Consider the following 23,188-nt stretch of genomic DNA (forward strand, 5'->3'; position numbering starts at 1 on the left):
TCATTTCATGTTACTGTGTGGTAAATTACTCCAGCTTTTTCTGTAACTTCCTGGGAAAAATTACTTTTTTTCCTCCCCAGAGGATTCCCATTGTGTTTGGAGCAGCCTTCTCTGTGCTCTGTAGTTCCCAGCTGCGTGGCTGAGCCAGCCCATGAACCAGCTTTGCCTTGCTGACTGGGGTAAGAGTGCAGGGGAGGGCAGCTCAGGTGCCAGGTTGCTGCCAGTGCTGAATTTTTAATGAATTTTTAATGCTTAGATGCTCATAGATTTTGAGGCTGGCACTGAAGGGGTTGGTGCCAGTTCTGCTCCTTCTTTCCTACTATGTTATACCAAGGAAATGTAAAGCAAAACTCGTGCTGCTGCTGCCAGGGCAGGCAGGGTGAGCCGTGCTGGGTGTCAGTGGTGTGGGAATGCTCTGGGAGTGGGGAATCCTAGAATAAAACCTCGCTGCATGACACAAGCACCCAACCTGTGGCAGTCCCTGCACACACGGGCTGTCACTGAGGTGGATCAGTCTGTCACAGGCTGGGACCTGCCATGGAGTTGGTGGGAATTGTGGAGTCACGCTGGTGGTTTTTCTTGTTTGCAATGTCCACCCAATAGGAACATGTAGATTACTGACTTGCTGAGAGATAAACTTGGATATTAGAAGTTAAAAAGCTTAGAAGAAGCCCACAAAGATTTGAGAGGTTCTGTCCCTGTTTCAAAATTGCTGCGAGATGAGTCATGGCTGTCCCCAAGTCCTTCGCAGGAGCGGGAGCCGGCTGGGGACAGCAGCCCCAGGGGCACGGCCGGCAGGAAATGTGCTGTGTGCTGGGGGATCCACAGCCGCCTACCCGCTGGGAATGTGAAACTGCTGTCAAAGAGGCAATATCCCTGCAGAGAACTCTTCAGAGTGGTAGTGCCCAGGGTTCCTTTCCGTAGGTAATAAAGAAGAGAGTGAAGTTTCTCTGTGCACGCAGCCGGACCCGGTGTCCCCCGCAGCACTGCACGGTGCCACGCAGCCCCGTGTGGTACAGCTGCAGGCTTCGACTCGCTGGGTGGGTTTTCCAGCCTGGAAAGAAGTAGATGCTTAAAATAATGTAGTGAGAAAGCCCTCCTCTCCTCTCCTCCCCTCTGCCCTCTCCCCTCTCCTTTTCCCGTCCCTTTTCCCTCTCCTCTCCTCTCCTCTCCTCTCCTTTCCTCTCCTCTCCTCTCCTCGCCTTTCTTTCCTCCTTTCATTGTATGCAGATCAAGCCCAGTCAAAGCCCGCTGCTGTCACTTGCAGGTCCCTCACGGCAAGCGAGGACTCTCAAGTAAGTGCCCTCTCCGCTCCAGCGCCGCTGCGGGGATGCTGCTCCGGGCTGCCCGTGCTGGCAGCGAGCCCCGCGGGGCCGGCTCACCGCCGGCCGCCAGGTAAAGCTGCGGGGCTGCCGGGAGCCCATCCCAACCCATCCCGCCGGCTGCGGGAGCCGTTCCCGTGGCCGCGCGTCCCGGTGCCGTTCCCGTGGCCCCATGTCCGGTTGCCGTTCCCGGTGCCGTTCCCGGTGCCGTTCCCGTGGCCCCATGTCCCGGTGCCGGTGCCGTTCCCGTTCCCGGTGCCGTGGCCGCCCTGCAGGGGGAGCCGCGGCCGCCGCGTCCTGCGCGGAGGCGGGAGCGGAGCGGGGCAGCGCCGGCACCGCCGCACGGCTCCGGGCGCGGCCGGAGCGGAGCGGAGCCCCCAGGCCAGGTGGGTGAGGCCGGCGGGGCCCGGGGAGGGGCGGTGGGGCCCGGGGTGCAGCTCCCGGGGCAGAGCGGGACCTCCCGGCCGGGCGGGCTGCGGGGCTCGTCCCGCCGGAGCATCCCGAGCGCGGCGCTCCCCGGCCCCGGCTGCCGCCGTGCGCTCGCTTTCCCTCGGTTTCCCTCACGGCAGCCCCGCTCCCTCTCCTGCCTGTCTCGCGGATTTGAAAAGTAGAGCCCGCTGCCCTCTCGGTGCAGCCGAGCCCCCAGCCCCACGACGGGGCGGATTTGCCCCGCTGCCGCTTTCCCCTGCCCGGCTCGGGTGGTGTTTCTGTGCCCCGTCGAGCCGGTGCTTTTCACTCCGTGCTCATTCCCAGCTGTCAGTCCCTCGACACACCCCCGCGCTCCAAGATGTTTGCTCCACGGATCTTCCCTCAAACATCAGGTGCTGGACTTTGCCTCCCTGCACCCAGCCGTCCTCCGGCCCTTCAGCAGATATTTGTGCTTAATGATAAAATAGTGATTCCACAGGAGCACCCTTCATCATGCGAACTTCTCTGTAGTGCCTTCAAAGGAGATTTCTCTGCACTTCACAGTCGTGTTAAAGGGAGAAGGGCAGGGGCTGAATAGATGGCTTCAAAGCTGTGCGGTCTTGTCCCATTCCCTGCCCCCAGAAGCCCCAGCTCTGCGTTATCTCTGCCGAGCAGCCGCGCGTTCCTCGCCTTTCCCTCGGCACCCGCGATGGAGCGGCCGCTCCCGGGGGGCTGTGTCCCTGTGCCGGGGACAGGCGGCCGGGCTGCCGGGTGCGGGTGTCTCAGGGCTCTCGGCAGGATGTGGGGGCAGGATTTGCCCTGCCCTGGGCTGACCTTGCCCTCAGGAGTGCCCGGGGCACCAGGAGCGCTCCCATCCCGCTGTGTCAGTGCTGCTGCGCCGTGCCTTCGCCGGGGATGCTCCTGGAAAGAGATTTTCTGCATGGTTTGTGTGGTCTGGGAGTCACGGATGCTTTATTGCTCTTTTGTGCCCTGGACAGTGAGCCTGGGGGGTCTCGAGTGCAGGGGGACTGCCGGCTTTGCTTCTGAAAGGAGGAAAGGTGGTTGAGCACCTTCTTCAAAACTGCCTGGGGCGCTGAGCCCACAGAGACAGGAAGGGTTAACCTAAAGAGAACAACATGACTCACTTGGTAAATAGTTAATAGAATTGCTGTAACTACTTAAAATGATTTTCCTAAGCAGATGGCCAACTATTAGATAACTCAGTCTTTGGATGTATTTGTTTTCAGTTTTCTTATCAGGCTTGTAAGTCTCAGGCACATGTAACTCAAGAACTGGAGTAATTGATAAATTCATTCTTCTGCACGAGGAAAACTAACAGAGAGAGAGAGGGAAAGCATGGTCAGCCCCTGCAGTTAGAGATACCCCTGGAGCATATTGCCCAAGTGAGGTAGAAAAAGATTAGATAAAGTGACCAGCAAGGATGTGAGGAATATTTCAATTGAGCTAGGACTGTGGAGGAAATACCTTATTTTGAATCTCAATAAAAAGTCAATATAAACATAATAATGTACCACAAAAACCTATGGAAACGAAACCCTTCCTAATGTGGCAAATGGATTAAATTCTGAATTAACCAGGGAAGCTGCAAACCTCTGAATTTGTAGAGAAAACACGTGGATACAAACTGCAAACCCGTATGTGTGTACATAAAATAAAAATGACCTATTTCAGGGTGTGAAAAATAAAAAGGCAAGCAGGTCTCCTTTTTAAGGGTGGCCATGTGGTACGTTTGTAATTTTCGTGTGTACATAATCTGTCTTTCCATATGTATTTTTATACGTAAAAAATAGAACCAGCATCATCCTGTACCAGGTCCGGGGATGTTGGCCCAATAATAATGGTTTTAGCCTCTGTCCTTCTATCAGTGGGTGCAAAAGGCACGGAAGGTTTGAGCTGGAAAGCCTCTGCCAGGTCTCCCATGTTTGCATTTCTGTTTTTGCTGGTATTTTAATAGGATCTTTCCATAAGGGCTGCTGCTGCTATTGCGTTTGAATATAATCAACTTTTGAAAGCTCTTCATCCTTTTTGTTTAACTTTCAGTGATGGATTTCATGTAGAGCCCTGTGGTTAAGTTCTCCTAAGAGCCACTGGGGAAAGCTCAGCCCTGCAGAAGGTCTGGAGGGAATCTTTACTCCTCCTTTCAGTCCTGTCTCTCACAAGGGTCTGATCCCCCCTTGGTTTTGAGCCTGGCTGCTTTTCCATCTTGTGTCAAGGGAAAACCTCTCTCTTTACCACTTCCTTTCTGCCTGGCTGGCTGATGGCTGCATGATTTCTTGTCTGTACAGGATGTTTAAGGTTTCACAGATTTTCCACCATTTTCACTATGCTTCAGCTCTTCGCTGGGGTTTGACATTTCTGCCCACACGAGATGGGACAAGGCACAGAGTGGGGAAAGTCTCTGAGTTCTGCACTGCTGGGAGTGAGGTGCTCTCCATCCAAGGGCTGGTGCCAACATCTCTCTTGGTGTCCTGCAAAGTTTGTCCTTCTCTACAGCTCGAACAGATTCCAGCTCTGCTTGTTCATTTTCTCATTTGATCTGGATTGTGATTAACTCCCAAGGTTGTTCTTCATTGTGTGATTTCCATCTGAAAATGGAGATGGGCTATTAATATTTTTTTTTTTTTTTTTTTTTTGGTTGGACTCTAAAGTAAAAACCAGGAAAGAGGTCTTGAGCTGTGTGTCAAGGAATCAGAGAAGATCCTCACAAGGCAGTAGAGGGTTATTCCCTTTTATCAGGATATCTGGTATTTAGGACCAGAAGGTTTGGTTGCTTCATGGACCATCTTCAGGTTTTTTTGCACAGTGCACCTGACCAGCCTAGGTGAAGCTACTTGAACAAAACAGCACCAGTTCCTTGCTTCTCTGCTCATTACAAAAATGCTGAGAGAGCATTTAAAGCATCACTTAATGAGATGCTTTTGTAGCTGAATATTGAGGGTTGGACTGTTAGGGGTGAAGAACTGGCAGCATTCTGTCTTGGGAGAGGGCAGGAGGGTCTGGGCAGATGCAGAAGGTGATTTAACCTCTGAAGGCTTCAGTTCCTTCTGTACTCAGAAGATGCCTCTCCCTTCACAAAGGTTGCATCTGTATCAGGAATAATTATTGGTTGCACTGCACTTTTTTTTCTGCAGTAAATCTCTGTAGATCACGATGGACAGATGGCACATACAATTCTCGATTATGGAAAATATCCTTAGGAGACACTTGGAGGTCATCTAACCCAGACCTCTGCCCAAAGGCAGCCATGGATTTGCCATTCCTGACATCTTTCTCTATCCTGCTCCTAAAGACCTGCAGTGGAGACTCCTCACTTTCGTGGTGTGCAGGAAATACCCTGATGTCCAGCTTAAATCTCCTTTGCTCTAACTTGTTCTTCATCCTGACCACGGTGGGCAACCCACAGACAATCAGCAAAGAGAATTTCAAAGCACTTCACCAAATGCAGGTATTTGGTAAATGTGAGTGGGTAAAGGTGTGATCTCTTTCATTCCTTAACCTGGGTCCTGCAGCTCTTGCTGATGGGGATTTAAAATTTTTTATTTCTTTAAAAGTTACACATTTCAAGCCCAAATAAAGTAATTTTATTACCACTACAAATGCAGCTGTGGAAGGCGCAGGGTTTGAAAAGAAATGACAGCTACAAGATAAATTGTATTTATCTTAGATGGTAAGTCAGGGGTTGCATGCAGTAGGTTTATCACTATCTGACAGGTAACAAGATAAAGTCCAGGTGTTACACTGGGATGTGGAAAGACTTGAAATAGAATAAAGAATCCTTTACAAAGCATTTTTAGGGGACATTTGCAAACAATGCGTCTGAGACAATGGAGAAGTTAGCAGGGAGGGAAACTTCTTGCAGGGGTGATTTGAGCCGGGGACGGGGAGGGAAAGGCATGCAGGGGATGAGGGAATCTTCCTGTCCCTCTCTGATACAAGGAGAGGAAAGGGGGGTTTTCCTGGAGCCTGGGAGACGTGACGGGTGACATGCTGGGCTCCTGTCTGTGTGTCGATTAGCATTTGTGATTGCTCCCAGTTCCAGGGGGGAAGGCACTCGGCCACTCCGGTCCTCGCAGCTCGGGGCTGTTTCATCTGCCGCGGGCTGCCATAGGCATTCCCTGTGTCCCTGTGCCGGTGTTTGTGGCTCCCAGCTGCTCCTGTGGCCCCTGTTCCACAGCCCCCGGGGGGGATTTGGCTGCTGGAGCCTCTGGAATCCCAGCCTGAGCCGCGGGTCCCGTCCGAGCATCCCCCGGGCAGGGCAGGAGCGCTGCGGAGCGGAGACAAGGGCGAGCTTTTAATGCATCCCTTCGGGAATGGTGAGGTTTGCAGTTTTCCCTGTTAGAAGTTTCCTCATTTACTATTCAGACTTGAGAGTCTCCTCTGTTTCTTTCCTGCCTGAGCTTTGTTGGAGATGTTTTGGTTTGGGTTTGCACTGTTGTGTTCTCCTCTTGCTTCTTGTCTCCTCTTCCTCCTCCCTCTCTCCCCTCTTATTTTTCCTAACTAGGGCAGCAGAAATATTTCTTCTTTCTCTGCCTGTTCTCTTATATTGGTCTCTTATGCAAATCCCCCTTCTTGTACTGGGAAAGTCCTCTACAAACAGCCCTATCATTCTGGTTATTGAGTTTTCCCCTATAGAACAGGATTGTCAGATCCTGGTATGAATCAGCTGTTGAGATTAAGGACTTAAGGGAAGTAGGTGGTTAAATGTCATATTCTGTGAAGATAACAACTTTGGTTTCAGTATGAGATCCATAGACTTGGGCACAGACTGGGATTTTCCATAGGAAGCATTCCACTGCATTAAAGACAGCTAAGAGGTCTTTTTGCTGAAATCTTCAGAAGAGAGGCACGTAATTGAAATTGATTGAATAATTACAGTTTCCACATACGTCCAATCCACACATCAGTGCCCAGGTTCAATGGGACGGTGGAAAATCACATCAGACTGACCTGGGCTGGCAGCAGCACCATTACAGCTCCTGGAGAATGGGTGGGGAAGCACACTGACGTTTAAAAAGTTTGTAAAATGTTCTGCAGCCCGGATTTTGGCAAAAAAATGACCTGTGCCGATGGCTGCCTAGTCAGGGATAATCTGGGACTGTTTCTGATAATCCCCAAAATGCAGGCCTCTTTAGCAGACCTTTTAAAACTGAGGCACCTAACTTTGTCAAACACCTAACAACCATTAATACTTTCTTTTATGTCATTCTGTGTCTTATGAAATGTTGATCCAAACTTTGCTTGACCGTTGTGATTCATCTATGGCTCTTGTTAACTTTCCTACCCCATTCCTAAAGGGAAATCTTCCTTTTCCTCCACATAGCCACCGTACAGCCCAGCTGTATGATTACAGCAGGCAAGAGATGGACACGGTGCACGTGGGAGAAACCATCCTAAAGGTTTGGGGTTTCTGTTCTGAGCTCCTCCTCGGGATCCACCTCTGCTTGATTAACATCTTCTGTGTTTGGAGTCAAATGTCACAGGCAAATTCCCTAAGGAATTTGCCTTGGGGATCTTTTTTGGTTTATCCTTGTTTGGCAAGGTGTGAGGATCATGGTTGTCATGCATTTGAGAAATGATTGCCAGTTTCTTTACAGATGGACCTTTTCTATGATGTCTTGTTGTGCAGAGACTGTAAAATATGTAAAGTTTTCATAGGACAGAAGGGCCTGTTCCCAAGGCTGGTGGAGGTGGGGTCCTGACAGCTGCTCTCTCTCCTTTCTGCTCCCTCTGCACAAGAACATCAGCTCATGAACAGCCAGCAAATGCAGTGAAATGTTTTCTGAAGTGATTTATGGATGGCTGCTGGTTCGGTACAGAAGAGCAGAACTCACTGGTGGCAGGGCCGTCCCCAGCAGCTCTGTGCTCAGAGCTCAGCATGCAGGGATGGTTTGGAGCAGAGGGCAGAATTCAGGGCCATCCCCAGCAGCTCTGTGCTCTCCGGCCCGGGCTGTGGGGCAGGAAGTGTCAGAGGTGCGGGGCTGTCACTGCAGCGGATGCGCTCTGACCACAGCGCCGGGGCTGAGGAAATGACAAAAGGACTTCAGAGTCCTCCGAGCACCAGCAAAACACCGGCACTCCGGGATCAGCACACTGATATTGGAAAGTTCTTTATAGATAGGGTTATCATCAAGGACTTGGGGGAAAACCCAGTCCCTTAGAGTAGCCCCGGTGTCGCTGTGGCTGTGAGAGTGGAAATGCGACAGCAGTGTGGGGCAAGTCACAGCAAAGCGGAGAGGGAATGGCAAAGTGAGGGCAGGTGGCCTCGGGGCATCACCAGAGCATCGACTCCTCATCCACAGAGGGTGGCAGAGTCCTAAAAATGTCTTAAATGGCTTTGAGGCTGCGACAGAAGCACTGGCAGGATGTGAGGCTGACCCTGAGCAAATCAGCATTAGCAGTCAGAGTACCTTGCAAAACGGATGAGGGAAAGTTGCTGGACACAAACTCAGGGGACAGAAAATTTGTTATTGTGGCTTTTGTCTGCTTTTGAGATGAACAGTGTTGTACAGTGCTTCCATCAGGATAGGGAAGGGCAGCTGGGGAATCATTTTAAGCTACAGGGAGAGAGACAGTAGGAGTTGCATTATTTCTGCTGTAGAAGGAAGTTGGTTGATCTGCTACAGCAGCTCTCCCTGCACTGGGGCGAGTTATTGTTTCACCATCAGAGTTTATGCAAACGCTCCTGGCAGCCTGCAGGACAGTGCTCGAGGGAGCAGGGGCATGTGGAGAGAAAACCTGTACTTGGAGAAGGCAAATAGGGTTTGGGAATAACTGGATAAAAATGCACGAAAACTAACAGATGTACCCAATTCTCAACTGCCTGTCTGGAAACTTCGTACAGGAATAAGAGGCAAAGTCACATCTGGAGAGAAGTCTACTCCATTATTTTAAAATAGACCAGAATGGATGCATTAGCAATATGATAAATATCTTCAGAGTAAATTCTTCCCTTGCCTGTGTTCCTCAGTGGGTCACCTCTTCTTTATATTCCGTTTCCTCATTTCTCTTATTTTGTCCTTGAAGGAAATGCTCCTCATGTGTGAACACAGCTGGCTTTGGTAGGGCTGTGAGGAGGCAGAATTTGCCTTTGAGTTCTTCCCTCACACAGAAAAGGAAAACTGGCTCCTCACAGACATTGTGGATGATATTGGCAGTAGTAACTTGTTTCTGGCCATGGTACATGGTTTTAATTATGCTTTTTTACTTGTCTGTCTTATGAAAGCCCATCCAAATGCTCTTTTTTTTTTTTTTTTAATTTTTAGAAATGCCACCATAGATAAATGAACATCAGCCGTTCTGAGTACAAATACTCAAAAATCCAACATGTTTCTGTGTCTTTCTGGCAATGTATCATGATGCCTGCTGCCCAGCAAGACTTTGGTGAGCACAGGGGAGCTGTTTTCCTTTCTGTTTGTTTGATCTGGCTTATTTAACTGCTGGTCATTCATCCTTACTTAGTTTTGCCCTCTTTGGCTTTTTGTGACCATTAGAATTGGAATAATTACTGTGAGGTTTTTTCCTTGCTTTTAAACATTTATAACATCCACTTAGGAAAAAAAGATGGTCAAATGTGTTCTGTTCTAATCTTCCGTTACCACAATAAAAATTAATCCACTTCTAGCACTTGGAGGGCAGGAGGCAAAGCTGCAATATTGGTTTGGGATGAGCCATTCCTGTCAGCCAGCCCATCTGTGCTGTCGAACAACCTTTGCTTGTTGTCCAGTGGGATTTCACTTTTGGGGCAGTTTTGGTTTTTTGGTTTTTTCCTAATGGGCATAAACAGGAGGAGAAGAGAGGCACAGGACATGCTGGCAGGGTGTGGCTTTGTCACAGTTTCAGTTTCTGTCACTGATGCAGCAGTCTGGGTGTCTCTGGTGAATCAGTCAAGGCTTTACACCCAGGTTCACCATGCTTGCTGCTGGAGCACAGCCTCCTTTCCTGGCCTGGACTGCAGCAGGGTGGAAATGTAAAATGGAGTTGTTGCCCCTCTTTCCCATTTTTAAACCGACAGACAAAGTTCAGGCACAGTACAGGTCTCTGAAGAGCCATTTCTTCTGCCTTTCACAAGTATGTGAAAGGGAAGGTTTTAAGTCTTGGAGGGCTGTTGCTTTCCTGTAAGAGGTGATGACACCAAATTTAGCAAAGCTGAAGCTCTCATTTTGCCTATTATTTCAGGAGAACTTGCAGAAAGCTCATTACCCCACTGTAGGTTTATATTACAGCAGCCTTCACTTCCCAAGAGCAGACAAAGTCTGTGCTTCCAAAAATCCTTGGCCTTGCATTTTTGCAGTCAGAGCATCAGTGGCTCAGATGATATTTTGGATAAAATCTGAAACGTGCCTGGAAGGGTCGGGCTGGCATGTGGAGTCCCTTGATGGAACAGAAATTTCCACAGCTGCCCATGTTCTGCACTTGCAGTGGTGTCCACACAGGCAGGTGTGCAAGGAGGGCTGAGGGAAAGTGCTCCAGGTACCTGAAAACCAAGGCCATGGTGTGCTGATAATTTTGCCTGCTTTGTTTCACTTGCATCCTTTGTTAACAAAGAGCAGTCTAGAGGGAAATAGTCTATTATTAATATTTAATTTCCTCCTATTACTGTAAGCAGATGACCTAAAAGATCATTTAGGCAGCAGCCAATAATAAAGCAAAGAGAGGAATCAGAAAATGTATGTCTTGGTGAGGTGGGTGATGCCTCCTCCTGCCTGCCCCACCCAGCACAGCTCTTCATCCTTCCATGGGAGCCAGGGCTGGGGATGCTCCCCACAGCTGTGTGTGAGCAGCCAGGGACCTGGGGAAGCTGCTCTGTGTGAAGTGTTCATAAAATATTGAACTTCAGAAAGGAAACCCTTGAGCAACACAGAGAAGTGCTCCTGCTGCCTTCCCTATCGTTCTCCCCAAAGGACACCTGTTCTCATCGTGGTTTACAGCCCCGGTTGTTTTGCAAAATTGTGTTCTGCCTGTGAGCACATTGGCTCGTTTATTGTGACTTGACCCTCTGAAGTGGTGGGGAGAGACAAGATTTCTTGGAGTCTTTGATTTAAAAGATAGGGAGATTCTCTTTGAGCTGAAGGGATTTCAAAGAGAGGATAAAAACTGACAAGCATCTCCCCCTCCAGGCTTTGGAAAGTAGGAAACAAATGATTTAGCAGCAGCAATTTTTCTGCTGAGGGCCATATGTGAATTCAAGGATTTTTCCTAAGGGAATTGGGTAATCTGCATGTGGCTGGTACCTGGGAAGGGTCATGTTGTCAAAAGGAGATGTAAGATTGTGATCTGTGGAATGAACCTTGATGAACAACCCCCCTGGCCCCCTTAAGCTGCCTGCTGCCCCTCCTGCCCCATCCTAGAGCAGACACAGAAACCAACCCCTCTGGGGCCTGGGCAAGCTGCAGTCTGTCACCTACGTGCCCACAAACTCTCTTGGGTGCCCTAAGGGCTGCTGATCATCTGGAGCCTTTGCTAATATGTGAGAGGAGCTGTCAAACTGAAGTGTCACAGGCACTGTGAGCCTGGCAGGCACAGAGGGTGTCTGCTCTGCCCCAGCTGACAGAGCCTGGGCAGCCAAAGCCTCCCAGAGCAGGATGGACCAGCCTGGAGGGGCCAAGAGCAGGACAGGAGCTTGTCTGACGTGGGTGATTTGAACCAAGCAGGGACCAAGGGCTCAGCTCGATGCTTTTGGCACTCAGGACAGAGAAGGGGCAGCACCTTGGTCCAAAGTCAACTGGAGATGCCAAACTAAAGCTTGCTCAGGCTCTGCTGGTGAATTGCTTCATGGGAACGTGCTGTGCAGATGCTTTATTGAATTTTCAAGGAGGAGTTTCTCGTTGGGACTGAAATATGAGAGAGAACAGAGTGTTCCAAGTCACTACAAACGAGCAGAGCACCAGGTTTACAGGTTTGTGAATGACAAAAAAAGGTTTATTTAATAATGGGGGAAAGGCCGGAACATAGCCCGGGGTATCAAGAAGGAATTAACAAAATAAAACAAGGGCTTATGAAGAAATACTAATTGTAGCTGTCCAGCCTGTTGGATGATACAGGTTATTTTTCTTAAGTTTCAAGAAGCTTGCCATGCTGATCCCTCAAGGGCCTAAGATGTTAAATATACACTTCCCCAGTGAGTAAAGCAGATTGTTAATTAATTTTTTCTTATTATACTTGATTGCTGAGCCTTTGGGTCTTGCATGAAGTAGACAATTCTACAATAAAATTCATTTTACCTCTATCTCATCTTCTCTGGGTGGTCTCTATTTAATTTTATCCCTGTGCAGTGAATTTCTAGCTGTATAAGCAGAAATTGTGTTCTTGTTTTAAAGCAAGCTGCAAATACTCCCGAAATGGAGAGTTGTTATGTCAGGTGAGCAGCAGCAGCTGACACAGTGGGAGAGGAATGAGGAGAGGTGGGAGAGGAATGAGGAGAGGTGGGAGAGGAATGAGGAGAGGTGGGCGAGCTCAGGTTGAACATGGACCCTCCTGGGCTGTGGCACTTTCTGTCAGCAGCAGGTGAGGCTGGGGCTGTGTGGCCAGGAATTGTTTTTTCTAATGTCAGTGGCTACTCAGTGGTGCTGAAGCAGACACAAAATGTTGTTTTGTCGTGGCTGGGACACCTGCTCAGCTCCAGCCATTCCTCCCCTGAGATGTGCTGGCTCTGCAGAACTCTGAGTGTTTTCTGGCCCATCTGAGAGCAGAGGGTGGAAGGACAGGCTGTCCTTTTCTGACATAACATTCCCATTGCTTCAGAATAAATGACTGGGGCTTGGGATGAAGAATCAGGCCACTGTTTGTGTAGAGAGATGGGAAGCAAGGGACAAACAAATTCAGAGATAAAAAATTCAAATTTAACATCAGGCCATGGAACAGTCAAAGTAGAAGGTTGAAAGCTCTGCTGTGTCAGGAAACATTGTGTGATGTAGTCATTAAACTTCAGATTCCAGCACTGTGCTTTTTCAGCTTCAGGCAGAGGTGTAGGAAATTTCAGCTTTGTGCTGAACCCTTGGGAGGTGTAGAACCTCCACAGTGAAGTTTGGAACTTTCCTCCATGTCCTGCTGAGAGATGAGAGTTGAAAGAGTCAGATTAAACAAAATGCATCTAGGGTTAGTATGGATTCATGATCCTACTGAAGGGAGCTCTCAAATAGGGAAGAATATCCAGGGATTTCGCTTTGCTGATTTTGGTTTGCATGAGCTGTGAACATGATGGGCAAGAGCAGCACGGCAGGGCTTGAGGTAAATCCTCTGAGCACCGAGGTGAAGGTGCCCAGTTCCCAGGCTGGCTCCTCTCAAACTGGGCTTCCTTCAGTTCTCTGAGCCCATCTCAGAGGAGCCTGGGGGGGAGCTGTAGTGGGTTTAGCAGTTTTGGCCCAAGTATGTCAGAATAATTTGTTAAATTTTTCTAAGCTTGGCCTGGCACTGGAGTTTGAACGTGCTCTTGTCCTGCCTGGGGACGTGTGTGCTCCCACTCTGTGCCTGACCCTGTCCTGCTGAGGGACTCAGGGGCTCACAGCACCTCAGTCTCAGGCACAGACGTGTCCTGCACCCCCCCCTTCCTCTTAGGAGCCTGTTTTGCCCACTGCTTCCTTTGTTAGGTTGTTTTTTTCCTCCTACCAGCTTTTTCCTGTCTTTTTTTCTCCCTTCTTGCTCACACATATGCACAAAGTATTGTTTATTTCTCATCCTGCTCCTTCTGTTCTCTCTGCCTCCAGATCTCCTTTATTTCTGTCTTATATTAATTCTAATCCTCTTTCCTGGAAGCTGGGCTGAAGGCTGAGGTTTCAATATCACTGCTTTGAAACAAACCTGTTGGGATTTGTAATGGACAAGCAGATGCTTGCAGGGGCATATCACTGACATCCCTGAAATCCAAGAAAGTAAAAGCCATCTTTAGGAAGTCACTGAAAACCTGGAGGTTTTGCTGTAGGAGAGATTTCTTGGGGTTTTTCTTCTTTAAAAAAGATTAAATTGATGATTTTTATCTTCTTCCTAACAGCTAGATCACACACTGATCTCTTCTGTTGATCTCTCCTCTAAAACCAACCACAACAACAAGATAGCTGAAGGTAGAGAAAAGCAAGGGTTTTGAAGCACGTCCAAACCACCAAGAATCATTCACTTTCCTTTCAAATGCAGCATTAGCAATAGAGCTCTAAATCAATGAAAGGTCTAAAATTAGATTATATTCCTGAGATCAGATGTGAATCACAAGTTAATCATATTTTCTTTTATTATCACTGTCTTTACCCTTTTATTTTATCCTGAGAAATTAGGTTTCTGACTTGAAAACAGAGTGAACTGTGAAGGAATCAAACCCTGATGGGTGAGACCACACCAAATCACTGGTGGATGGGGCTCAAAAATCTTATGTTTTGGAGGTTCATGTTGCATCCAAACCTGAGCTCAGTGATTTATCAGCTAGTGCTGTGTTCCTCTCTCTCCTAGCCCTCTGATGTATCAAGCTGTTTCTTAAATTAATGAGAAAATATTATTGCTAAAGCTTGTTAAATAAGGTTTGCAACCCACTCTGGAAGTGACAGGCGAGGACAGCAGGCAATTATCTCTTGACTGTGGCACAAAGCTCAGGGAACTGTGTTCCCCCTTCTGTATTTTTAGCTGAAACTCTGGTGAAATGCACCCATGTCTGAAGCAGAGGTACAAGGTGACCTGCAAGAGCATGCAGTGATGTGTATCTGCTTGCATGAAATGCAGCTGCAGGGTTGTTTCCTCACAAGCAGCACCAGCTTTAGTCCCAGAGCTGTCCCAGGACCCTGCAGGAACTGGCACTGGCATCGTGCCCGTGTGAATTTCTGGGAGAGGTGTTTTGGTGGATGTGTTTCTGGCTGGTTGTAGGTGAAGGACGATGCTCTCCTGGATGCAACAAACACTGTGGAGTGCAGGTACAATGAACAAATGGTTTGCTTATAGGACACAGATTTACATGAACAGAAATAATGGAGTTGCAGGAGGGGAGCCTTGCAAAGAGTGGTCATGGCCAGCAGGAAAGTCCTCAAAGATGTCCCTGTCTGGCACACCCTGAACACTTCTGGATCTTGCTCCAGTGCTGGATGTGTGGAGGCCAGGCAGGTGTGGCCACAGAGGTGTGACCACACGGTGAATCATCCATAGGCTCCCCGTGGCTGAGGGCTGTGTCCTTGCAGAGCAGGGTGTTGCTGCAGCAGCTTTGTGGCACAGCACTGAGGGTGGGCAGCACGTGATGGCTCAAACCCGGTGTTTGCCATCAGAGTGAGACAGGTGTGTGTGAAAGGCTCCTCCACCTTTCCTCCGTGCAGCCTCAGCACTTGCCAGGACATAATTAGTGAGGCTCTCGTGTTTCAGGGCGGGCTGTGGAGCAGCTGCTGAAGTGCCAGCTCAGTTGGTAGCCTCGAAAACAAAACGTCCCTTGTTTCTCATCACCACTGTGAAATGCTTCCTGAACTTGGGTTTGGCCCTGCAGCTTTCAGGATAGACAAAATGTGAGAATTTTGCCAATAATGTATTCTTCTAGGTCAGTTTAATATCCGTTATCAATTTAATGTGCTGCTTTAATGAGATTTTGCTTTCTCCATCTCCTCCATAGAGCTGATTACTGAGTGTATGTGGTTGGTTGTGTTTTGCTTTCTTTTCTTTTTAGAGGAAACTGCAAGTGAAGAAGTTTAATGTTTGCTTCAGCTGAAGAGAATATTTCCCAAGTCGTGGTGGGAAAAGGTGAAAAAGAAGACCAGAGGATGTTGTTAGTAGGTATGGAGATGACAGGAAGCCATGACTAGAAGGGGGATTGTCAACAGGAAACAAAGCACCGGAGCTGATGTGACACTGCTGTACAGTACAGCTGCTGTGCTGTGCTGCCTGCTGCACTCTGAGGCCTGGGGAGCACGCTCTGTGTCCAAGAGACATTCTCCTGTCCGTTTGTCTGCTGGAGTTTGAATCATTCTGCACCTGGTTAATCCACTTGGCTGGAGCTGGCAAACCCTGGGCTTTTTTTCTTGACACCAGCTACTCTAAAGTCCTTGAACAGCTATGGGGAGAAAAATGTGTGTGTGAGCAGCCTTCCCAGGCTGGCAGCTGAGCCCTGCAGGGAGCCCAGGCAGCTTTGAGGTGTCCTGGCTGTTCAGTGCTCTGCAGATATGAACGCTGAGCTTTGGGCCTGGCTGTTCTCACCATGCTAGTACATGGGAAGGACGACTTCCTCTCAGACATAGCCTACATCATCCTGGAGCTGATCATTGCAGTGCTGGCCATCCTGGGCAACATCCTGGTCTGCTGGGCCGTCTATCTGAACAGCAACCTGCAGAACGTCACCAACTATTTCGTGGTGTCCCTGGCTGCTGCTGACATTGCCGTGGGTGTGCTGGCAATCCCCTTTGCCATCACCATCAGCACTGGCTTCTGTGCCTTCTTCTATGGCTGCCTCTTCATTGCCTGCTTTGTCCTGGTCTTGACTCAGAGCTCCATCTTCAGCCTCCTGGCCATCGCCATCGACAGAATCATTGCCATCCGAATCCCCCTCAGGTAAGCACGGGCTGGCCTGGGCTGATGGGGGCTCAACATCCCTAAAATCCACGGGTCTGGGGATTAATCAAGGAAGGGAAAATTAAATGAGGATCAGTATTTTTCTCTGGTATTTTGAAAGCAACTTTTCAAGGTCCTAGAGGCTGGTGGATTTTCTGGTTGCTCCCTTTTCCTGTTCCTCTCTGTTCTCCTCTGGTGGGTGTCCATGGCATCACAGAGGTGCTCCCTAGGAGCTGCCACTCCATACTTAGGCAAACTGTGCCCTGAGCTGCAGCCAGTGGCACCAGAAGGATGGCAGAGGGCAGAAAGGGGGTGAGGTCAGCTTGTCCCCTCCCTGTGGGGAGGAGGGAGGTTCTGCCTGAAGCTGGGGGAGAGAGGTGGGGTTTTCTCTCAGGGGTCCATTAAATGTGAAGGGAGAAGAAGCAGCAGGCGACCAAGAAATGAGCCTTAGGAAGATCTGGACTGGCTCGGGCACTGCTTCTGGAAGCACAGCATAGGTTGGGTCAAGGTGCAGGCAGATGGGGATTTTGTGGTCTCTGCAGTTTAAAGAAAGAAAAGGACATTTTAATGGTTGGTGTGTGACCAGGGAGGCTGACACGGGACAAGGGGAAGTTTTGCCAACTCACAGGGGCTGCTGCTCAGCTCAGTTTTGCAGGAGCACAGTGTTGGGAAGGGCTTTGTGTGTGTGTGTCACACCATTGCTGGGACAATGCTCCAAGTCACTCCCTGAGCTCCAGAGATAGAGAGGAAGCCCCTGGAGAGGCTGGGGCAGGAGAATTGTAGGAGTCTCCTTCCTTCCTGTCTTGACCTTAGGAGGATGCAGCATGCTCTCAGGAACGGAGACACTGCCTTCATCTGCTGAACAACCAGCGTGGCTGAAAAAATGGAACAGAGTTCTGATTTTTCTGCTCTTGAATTTGAGTTTCTGGACATCCTCCCTCTTCTTGAGCTTAAACCACTTGTGCTGACCTGTACAATTTAGTTCTGTCTCTTCTGAGTACTGTGGTCGTGTAGCACTTATGTCAATTAACACAAACCTCCCGTTCAAAACCAGAACGGGAGCCCTGGGGGGCGGGAATTGCCTTTCCATGTGGACCAGGGCAGCCAAGCCCTTCCTGAAGCCTCACCTCAGCAAGTCTGTGCTGCTCCAACAGTGCCTTTAATGGGCACTTGCAAACTCTATTGGTCACACCTGTGACAGCCTCTAGTTCTGATGTAGATGTAAGGAATAACTGTTCCATTCCATTGCAGAGAAAACTCTGTTTAATAATAATAGTTAATAGTTTTTAATAGTTAATAATAGTTTAATAGTAGTTACCTATAAACTCGACTGTCTCCACTTTTCTATGGTTCTGCTGTAGATGATTTCAGTTTATAAACCAAAATAATGATAAATGGTACAAGGAAACATGTCGAGTAGTCCCTGGGAGCTGCCTCTGAAATGATTTTGAGAAAGGCTGATGTCTTGATTTCATTTCTCACAAGCTGACTCTGAGGAGGTCTGCTGACAGTTTAAGCACTCTTATTGCTAGAAGATGACTTGCCAGGAAAGGGATTTTAAAAATCTGGATTTCTGCCCACGTTTTGGGCTATCACTGTAACTCTATTTTCTTGAAAATGTAATTTCCTGGAACAGCCAAGGTAAAGAGTCTTTTCGAAAAGCCAGACTACATCAGTGCAGAGCATGACACCGGTTTCACTATCTTGTTTTGGAAAAAACAGAGCACACCCTCCTCTGCCCAAGGAACAGAGGGATTGATTGGATGCAGAAACCCAGAGGTAAATCCATGGGTCCCTCCTCCTCCCTGTCCCCTGCTGGTTTGTCTGTTCACAGCAGGAGAGATGAACTTGTCAATTGTGTTTCCCCTTTGGAATTTATGGGTGAAAAAGCATTAGATTTATAGCCTCAGACATGCTGAGAAAGTGAAAAGCTGGTTATCTGAAGAAGGAAATGTGGTATAATTTAGATTGCCCACATCCTCACGTTTTTTCTTTTTTCTAATACCTGTTTTTCTCAAAAATGGGTCAAACAATTTGAAGGAAAGTTCTGCCATTAACAGTGTGTTGTTTTCCACCCATCCTTTAATACCTGGGAAGGCCCCTACTCCTCCTCACAGGACATGAAAGGTACCACCAGGTATTCCAAATACTCATTAGCTGAATCATTAATAAACCAGACTTTCTTCACTCTAATGAAACCAAAAAGGGCCAAACCTGTGTTTCATTCTTGTGTTTCTCTTTAAATAATTCATGTCTGATTTGTCCTAATGAAGGTAACTGCATATGTGGATGTGCATTCCCACAGAAATAAACTGTCAGTATAAAGAAGGCAGAAGAGTGGGTTTTCTGATATTGCTTAGTTTTGGACCTCTCACTGCATTATTAGTTACCTTCGAAATTATTTTCCTGTAGAGAAAAGACCTTCCTTCAAAAAAACTGCAGTGAGAAAAGATATTTATAGGTGAAATTTTAAAATGGATAAAAACGAATTTGTGAATATCTTATGTGTTTTGCCTTTTAAACAATTAAAACGCTTTTGTAGAATTTGGTCACTTTTCCTCAAGTTCCCAAGCTCTTTGCTGAATTCTGCCAGGTTTTATACAAATGTGGCTCTCTGCAAGTGGCAGTAAGGCACTCCCAAGGGAGGGAGCCCGAGCCATTGTTCACTCCAGGACAAAATGAGATTTCTCACATGGCAGGTACCTGAAAACCTGCACTGGCTAATATCAAACCCCCAGGTGCTCTGAACAAAACTGGCTCTGAGTCTGAGCCCCAGCACGAAGCCCTGGGCCAAGAACAATTGCTGCTTTCCAGGCTCCACGGTGCCAGCCAAGCCTCTGTGGGCACCGTGCCCAGCCACGTGCAGGCACTGGACTAAAGACATTCCCAGGGAAGGACAGGTAGCTCCAACACACTGGAAAGAGAGGGGAAGTTCTCCTTCCTGCAGCCAAACAGAGAAGTTTGCTGAGGTTCCTGAGGTTGCTGCTTGCTGCCTGTGCTGGATTCAGGCATGAAACACACAGGACACACAGTGCCAGCTGCTGCCTTTTCCTCTGGTCAAAGCTGCTCCTGCTGCAGCAGTGCTTCTCTGGGGAAACATTATTAAGGTGCAGCTCCCTGAGGGTTGGAGCTTTGGGAATGATTTATCCCATGTGGTGGTGATTTAAACTGCTGTTCTGAGGTGGCACTGGGATGTTTTTCTGCCAGAGGACATTAAGAACTGGCTTCTCAAAGTCTAGGAAGAATAAGGGAGATGAACACCAACCCTGAATAAAGATTAGGATGTGCAAAGGACCTTTGTGCTGAGAACAGCCTGTTTCAGTAGTTGCAATAATTCCCTAGGGTTCCCTTCTGAAATGCTCATATGTGAGCATCTAAACCAGTGAATCAGGGTTTTAATGTTTTATTGTCACTTTGAGTCATATGTGGACTTATTTCTTTCCCTGCTTACCATAAACCTTTTGATTTTATGGCAGGCATTTCCTACATATGCTCATGTTAAATAGATTTAGGGCAGGTTGAACCTCATGTGAGAACAGAGTAATTCCCCTCCTTCTGTTAACACGGGCATGGCTTTGAGGGCAGTGCCTTCATGGCCTGCCCAGAACCTGCTGTCACCAAGGCTTTTTCCAGGAAGCTGATCAAAACACGAGCAGAGCTGTGTCTGCCCAGCATTCCTGCTTCTGCTGGTTAGAGAAGAGAGAATGCTGGGCACCTGTGCCCACCTGTGGGACCCCACCTCCCCATCTCCATAGCATGGACAACACCAGGATCACTTGGTACCTGCCAATAGAGGAGGAAGGTTCTGGACTGAGGGGTTTGGGAAAGGTTATTTAGTTGGTACATGGGAAGGTCTCAGTTTGATTTCTTGCCCTGCCACAGATTTCCTGGATGATCTGGGATTGCCAGGGTCTCTCATGTCCACATTCGTGTAATAGGGATTGAATATCCTGCTTGGTCCTGCCCCTGATGGCTGCAGCTGCCTGGGGTGTGGCTGTGGAATGGATGTGTTTGATGAGCAGTGTTTTGTAGGGATGTGTTAAACACCTTTGAGCAGTGCTGAAATTCAGATCAAAGCCCTCAGCTGAGCACAGGCATTCTGGGTGGTGCAGTAAAGGTGTCTGGAAAATGCTTCACACCTGACAGAGGATGTGCAGTGCTGTCCACCAAAGGAGGCTTTGGAAGACAAGCAGCAGGATGGCTGGACACTGATGGTGAGTTGGGCCAGCTACATATCACTCAATGTATTGAAAGATTTTAACTTCTCCCTGAAAGCACTCTGGACAGACTACCAGCTCTGTCTCCACCCAGTCTCAGAGATTCTGTGCAGGAATTTTTATCTTCTTGGCACAGAATTTAATCCAAGGACCCAAAGTGGCACATCCACAGCCAAGTTATTCTGGGCAGCCCAGAGGAGCTGTAAATTCACCAAGGGCTGTTCTCCTGCAGTCATTTTGTCAGCTGAGTGGTTGGGAGACCAGCAGGGCAGGTGAAACTATTTTGGGGAAATCTTTCACATTTTCATGTGTTTGCAAAAGTTGGTTTTGCTTTTTAGAGGAGGCAGGTGCCTCTATCCCCACACCCAGCACCACCATGAGCATCCCTGTGCTCTGCACTCACGTCCTTTGTGTCTGGAATTTCACAAGCAGAAATGGTTGTTTGTGTAGCAAGTGTGTTATTTCCAGGAAGCAGAACTGCTGGTGCACAGACAATCCAGATGTCTGGACTCATCAGACATGCTGCAAAGTCACCTGGCAGCTCTACAGAACATGGGCTGCAGCTGTGACCAGCTCCTTTCAGCAGCCTGTGTCTCCTGCATGGTGCCAGGACTGGGGATGTGTCTGGGAAGTCCTGAACTTACCCTGCAGAGCTCTGTACTGAGGATATGGAGAGTGGCTTTGGCCTGGCTGCTGGGGGCCTGGAAAGATCCTGAGACAAAGTACACAAAGATGTACACAAAGTCTGCAATGACATCTCCAAGTGGATAAGAGGAAAGAGTCCAGGAAAGCCCATCTGGACTACAGCACTGCCTCAGCCAAGTCAGTCAGAGGTGCCTCATGTGGACCCTAGAAATCAAGCTCTCCTAAACGAATTAACAGTGGGTTACCTGGCCTACACAAGGCCATTGCTATGTCAGGAGGTGCTGGGAGCTTTCTGTCTCGACCCTGGGAGACACTGAGCAAGGTGTTGTGCACAGGCACTCCAGCACAGTGCTCTGCAGCTGGGAAGCTGCTCAGGATGAGTGCTGTTCTGAAGCTTGTAAAGCTTCTGGCACAGGAATCTCCAGAGGATAAGAGGGAGGGGGAAGTGTGGGGGGGGTGTTTGTCTGCAGCAGTAGTGAATATATTTTTAGTGGAAGGGAAGGGACATCTCTAGTCGTGGGATAACAGCTGCACAATTTCAAAATTCCTCTGACAAGATGGAGCTAATTCCAGGGCTGCGGGGTTTTGATGGTTGTTGTGGGTTGTTGGGGTGGAGGTTTTTTTTTGTTGTTTTGGGGGTTTTTTGGTCTGTTTTTTTTTGTTTGCTTTTTGTTTGTTTTGTTTGTTTATTTTGTTTTGTTGTTTTTCCAAGCTTTAAGGGCATCCAGTCACTCTCTTACTCCCTAAGTGTACATTTCAAAGCACAGATGCTGTTTTGATGTGTTGATGAGGTCTGAATAGAGTAGCTCTCTGCTATCATTCATGCTGTGCCCTTTGCATCCTTTAAGCACTGGGCAGGATCCACTAATTGCTGGAAAAAACCCTTTTTCTCCCTCAGAATCAGCTGAATTCCTTCCTCATTTCTGGAAGCGCAATTTAGGTGTGTTTTGTGTGCTGGGAATTGTGTGGTTGGCTCCCTTATCCACTCACTCTTTTCTGGTTTTGAAATGCGACTGAGAAAGGGAAATTCAAGCCTGATGGGTCTTGTTTTTTCCAGGGCCCACTTGGATTTAAAGCATGTGCAGGATCTCCATCCTTCACTGTGCAAAAGCAGCCACTCTTCTCCACTGTCTTGAACTTGTGTTGGGATAGTAGCATGAACCTGTGGGAGTAATTATTTCACTAGGAGATGGAAAGATTTCTGTGGCTTGTTATATTATTTCTTGAAATGTTTGTTTTCAGAGAGAATTCTGGGGCCAGAGGGAGAAGGAGCACAGGGTAAACACTGGGAGCCCAGCGCTGCCGTCCGATCACAGACACTCGGGGTCAAACACAGTGTGGGACCCACGCTGCACAATGTGGGAACCCAGCCATCTACTTTTCATGCTGAGCATTACCCAGGGAAGGAAATTGCATTGAAATGTTCAAGTGCTGCCCTCATTTACATTTTCAGAGGGAAGAACTGGTGGAGTCAGCTCAGGACTCACAGGAACCTGTGAGGCCTTGGAAACCTGGCTGATATCTCAAACAAACCAAGGGCTCCGCTGCACTGTCAGATTCCTACCACGTTGCTTATTGTTTCTTTCAACATACCTTGGAGAGTTTACTCTTAAGAGCACTGGCTTCAGCCAGGCATCAGTACCTCTACTACTGAGGTCCCTTTGGTGTGTGCAGTGCAGCCCATGGCACACCTCTATTCAGAGAATTGTCCTCAGCTTAATTCCTCCTTTCTGAGAAAGACATCAGGTCGGCTTAGCTGGGCTGGTGAGGTAAACTGCTGACTTGCCTCAGTTATTTCAAGCGGGTTGGTGGTGCTGGTCTTCCTGAAAGTGCCACTGAGGAGCAGAGAGAGGTGCCATGCAGGCAAATGCCAACCTGGCTGCTGCAACTGAGCCAGCAGGATTTTCCTGGAGCACACCAGAATGTGGATACAAATGGCACTGTGTTTCCAGGTTCTTTTGTGCTATTCGGTTTCCAGATCTACTGCAAGACAGGCCTGACAATTCCATGCTAAAAGGCTGCTCCTTTGCCACAAGGAGATACTGCCTTAGCCTTTGGCAAGAGACCCACAGT

General features: G+C 48.4%; 1 protein-coding gene across 6 annotated transcripts in view; it reads left to right on the plus strand.

Moving 5' to 3' along the window:
- Positions 1 to 1,018: 1,018 nt before the first annotated feature.
- The window catches only part of ADORA2A (adenosine A2a receptor), a 28,442-nt gene continuing 6,272 nt past the window's right edge, over positions 1,019 to 23,188 (plus strand). Inside the window, exons 1-3 of one of the 6 annotated variants that reach the window (XM_088175876.1) lie at positions 1,060 to 1,295; positions 9,014 to 9,131; positions 15,376 to 16,253. In XM_088175876.1, coding sequence (XP_088032002.1) covers positions 15,904 to 16,253 — 350 coding nt within the window. In that variant the 5' untranslated portion in view covers positions 1,060 to 1,295; positions 9,014 to 9,131; positions 15,376 to 15,903. Of the gene's footprint in view, positions 1,296 to 1,638; positions 1,709 to 4,419; positions 5,197 to 9,013; positions 9,132 to 15,375; positions 16,254 to 23,188 lie in introns of those variants that run through there. The other 5 variants (XM_088175877.1, XM_088175879.1, XM_088175874.1 and 2 more) reach the window with 5 other exon arrangements.

This window comes from Sturnus vulgaris, chromosome 19 (genome assembly GCF_052056855.1).
Source record: "Sturnus vulgaris isolate bStuVul1 chromosome 19, bStuVul1.hap1, whole genome shotgun sequence".
Classification (NCBI taxonomy): Eukaryota; Metazoa; Chordata; class Aves; order Passeriformes; family Sturnidae; genus Sturnus; species Sturnus vulgaris.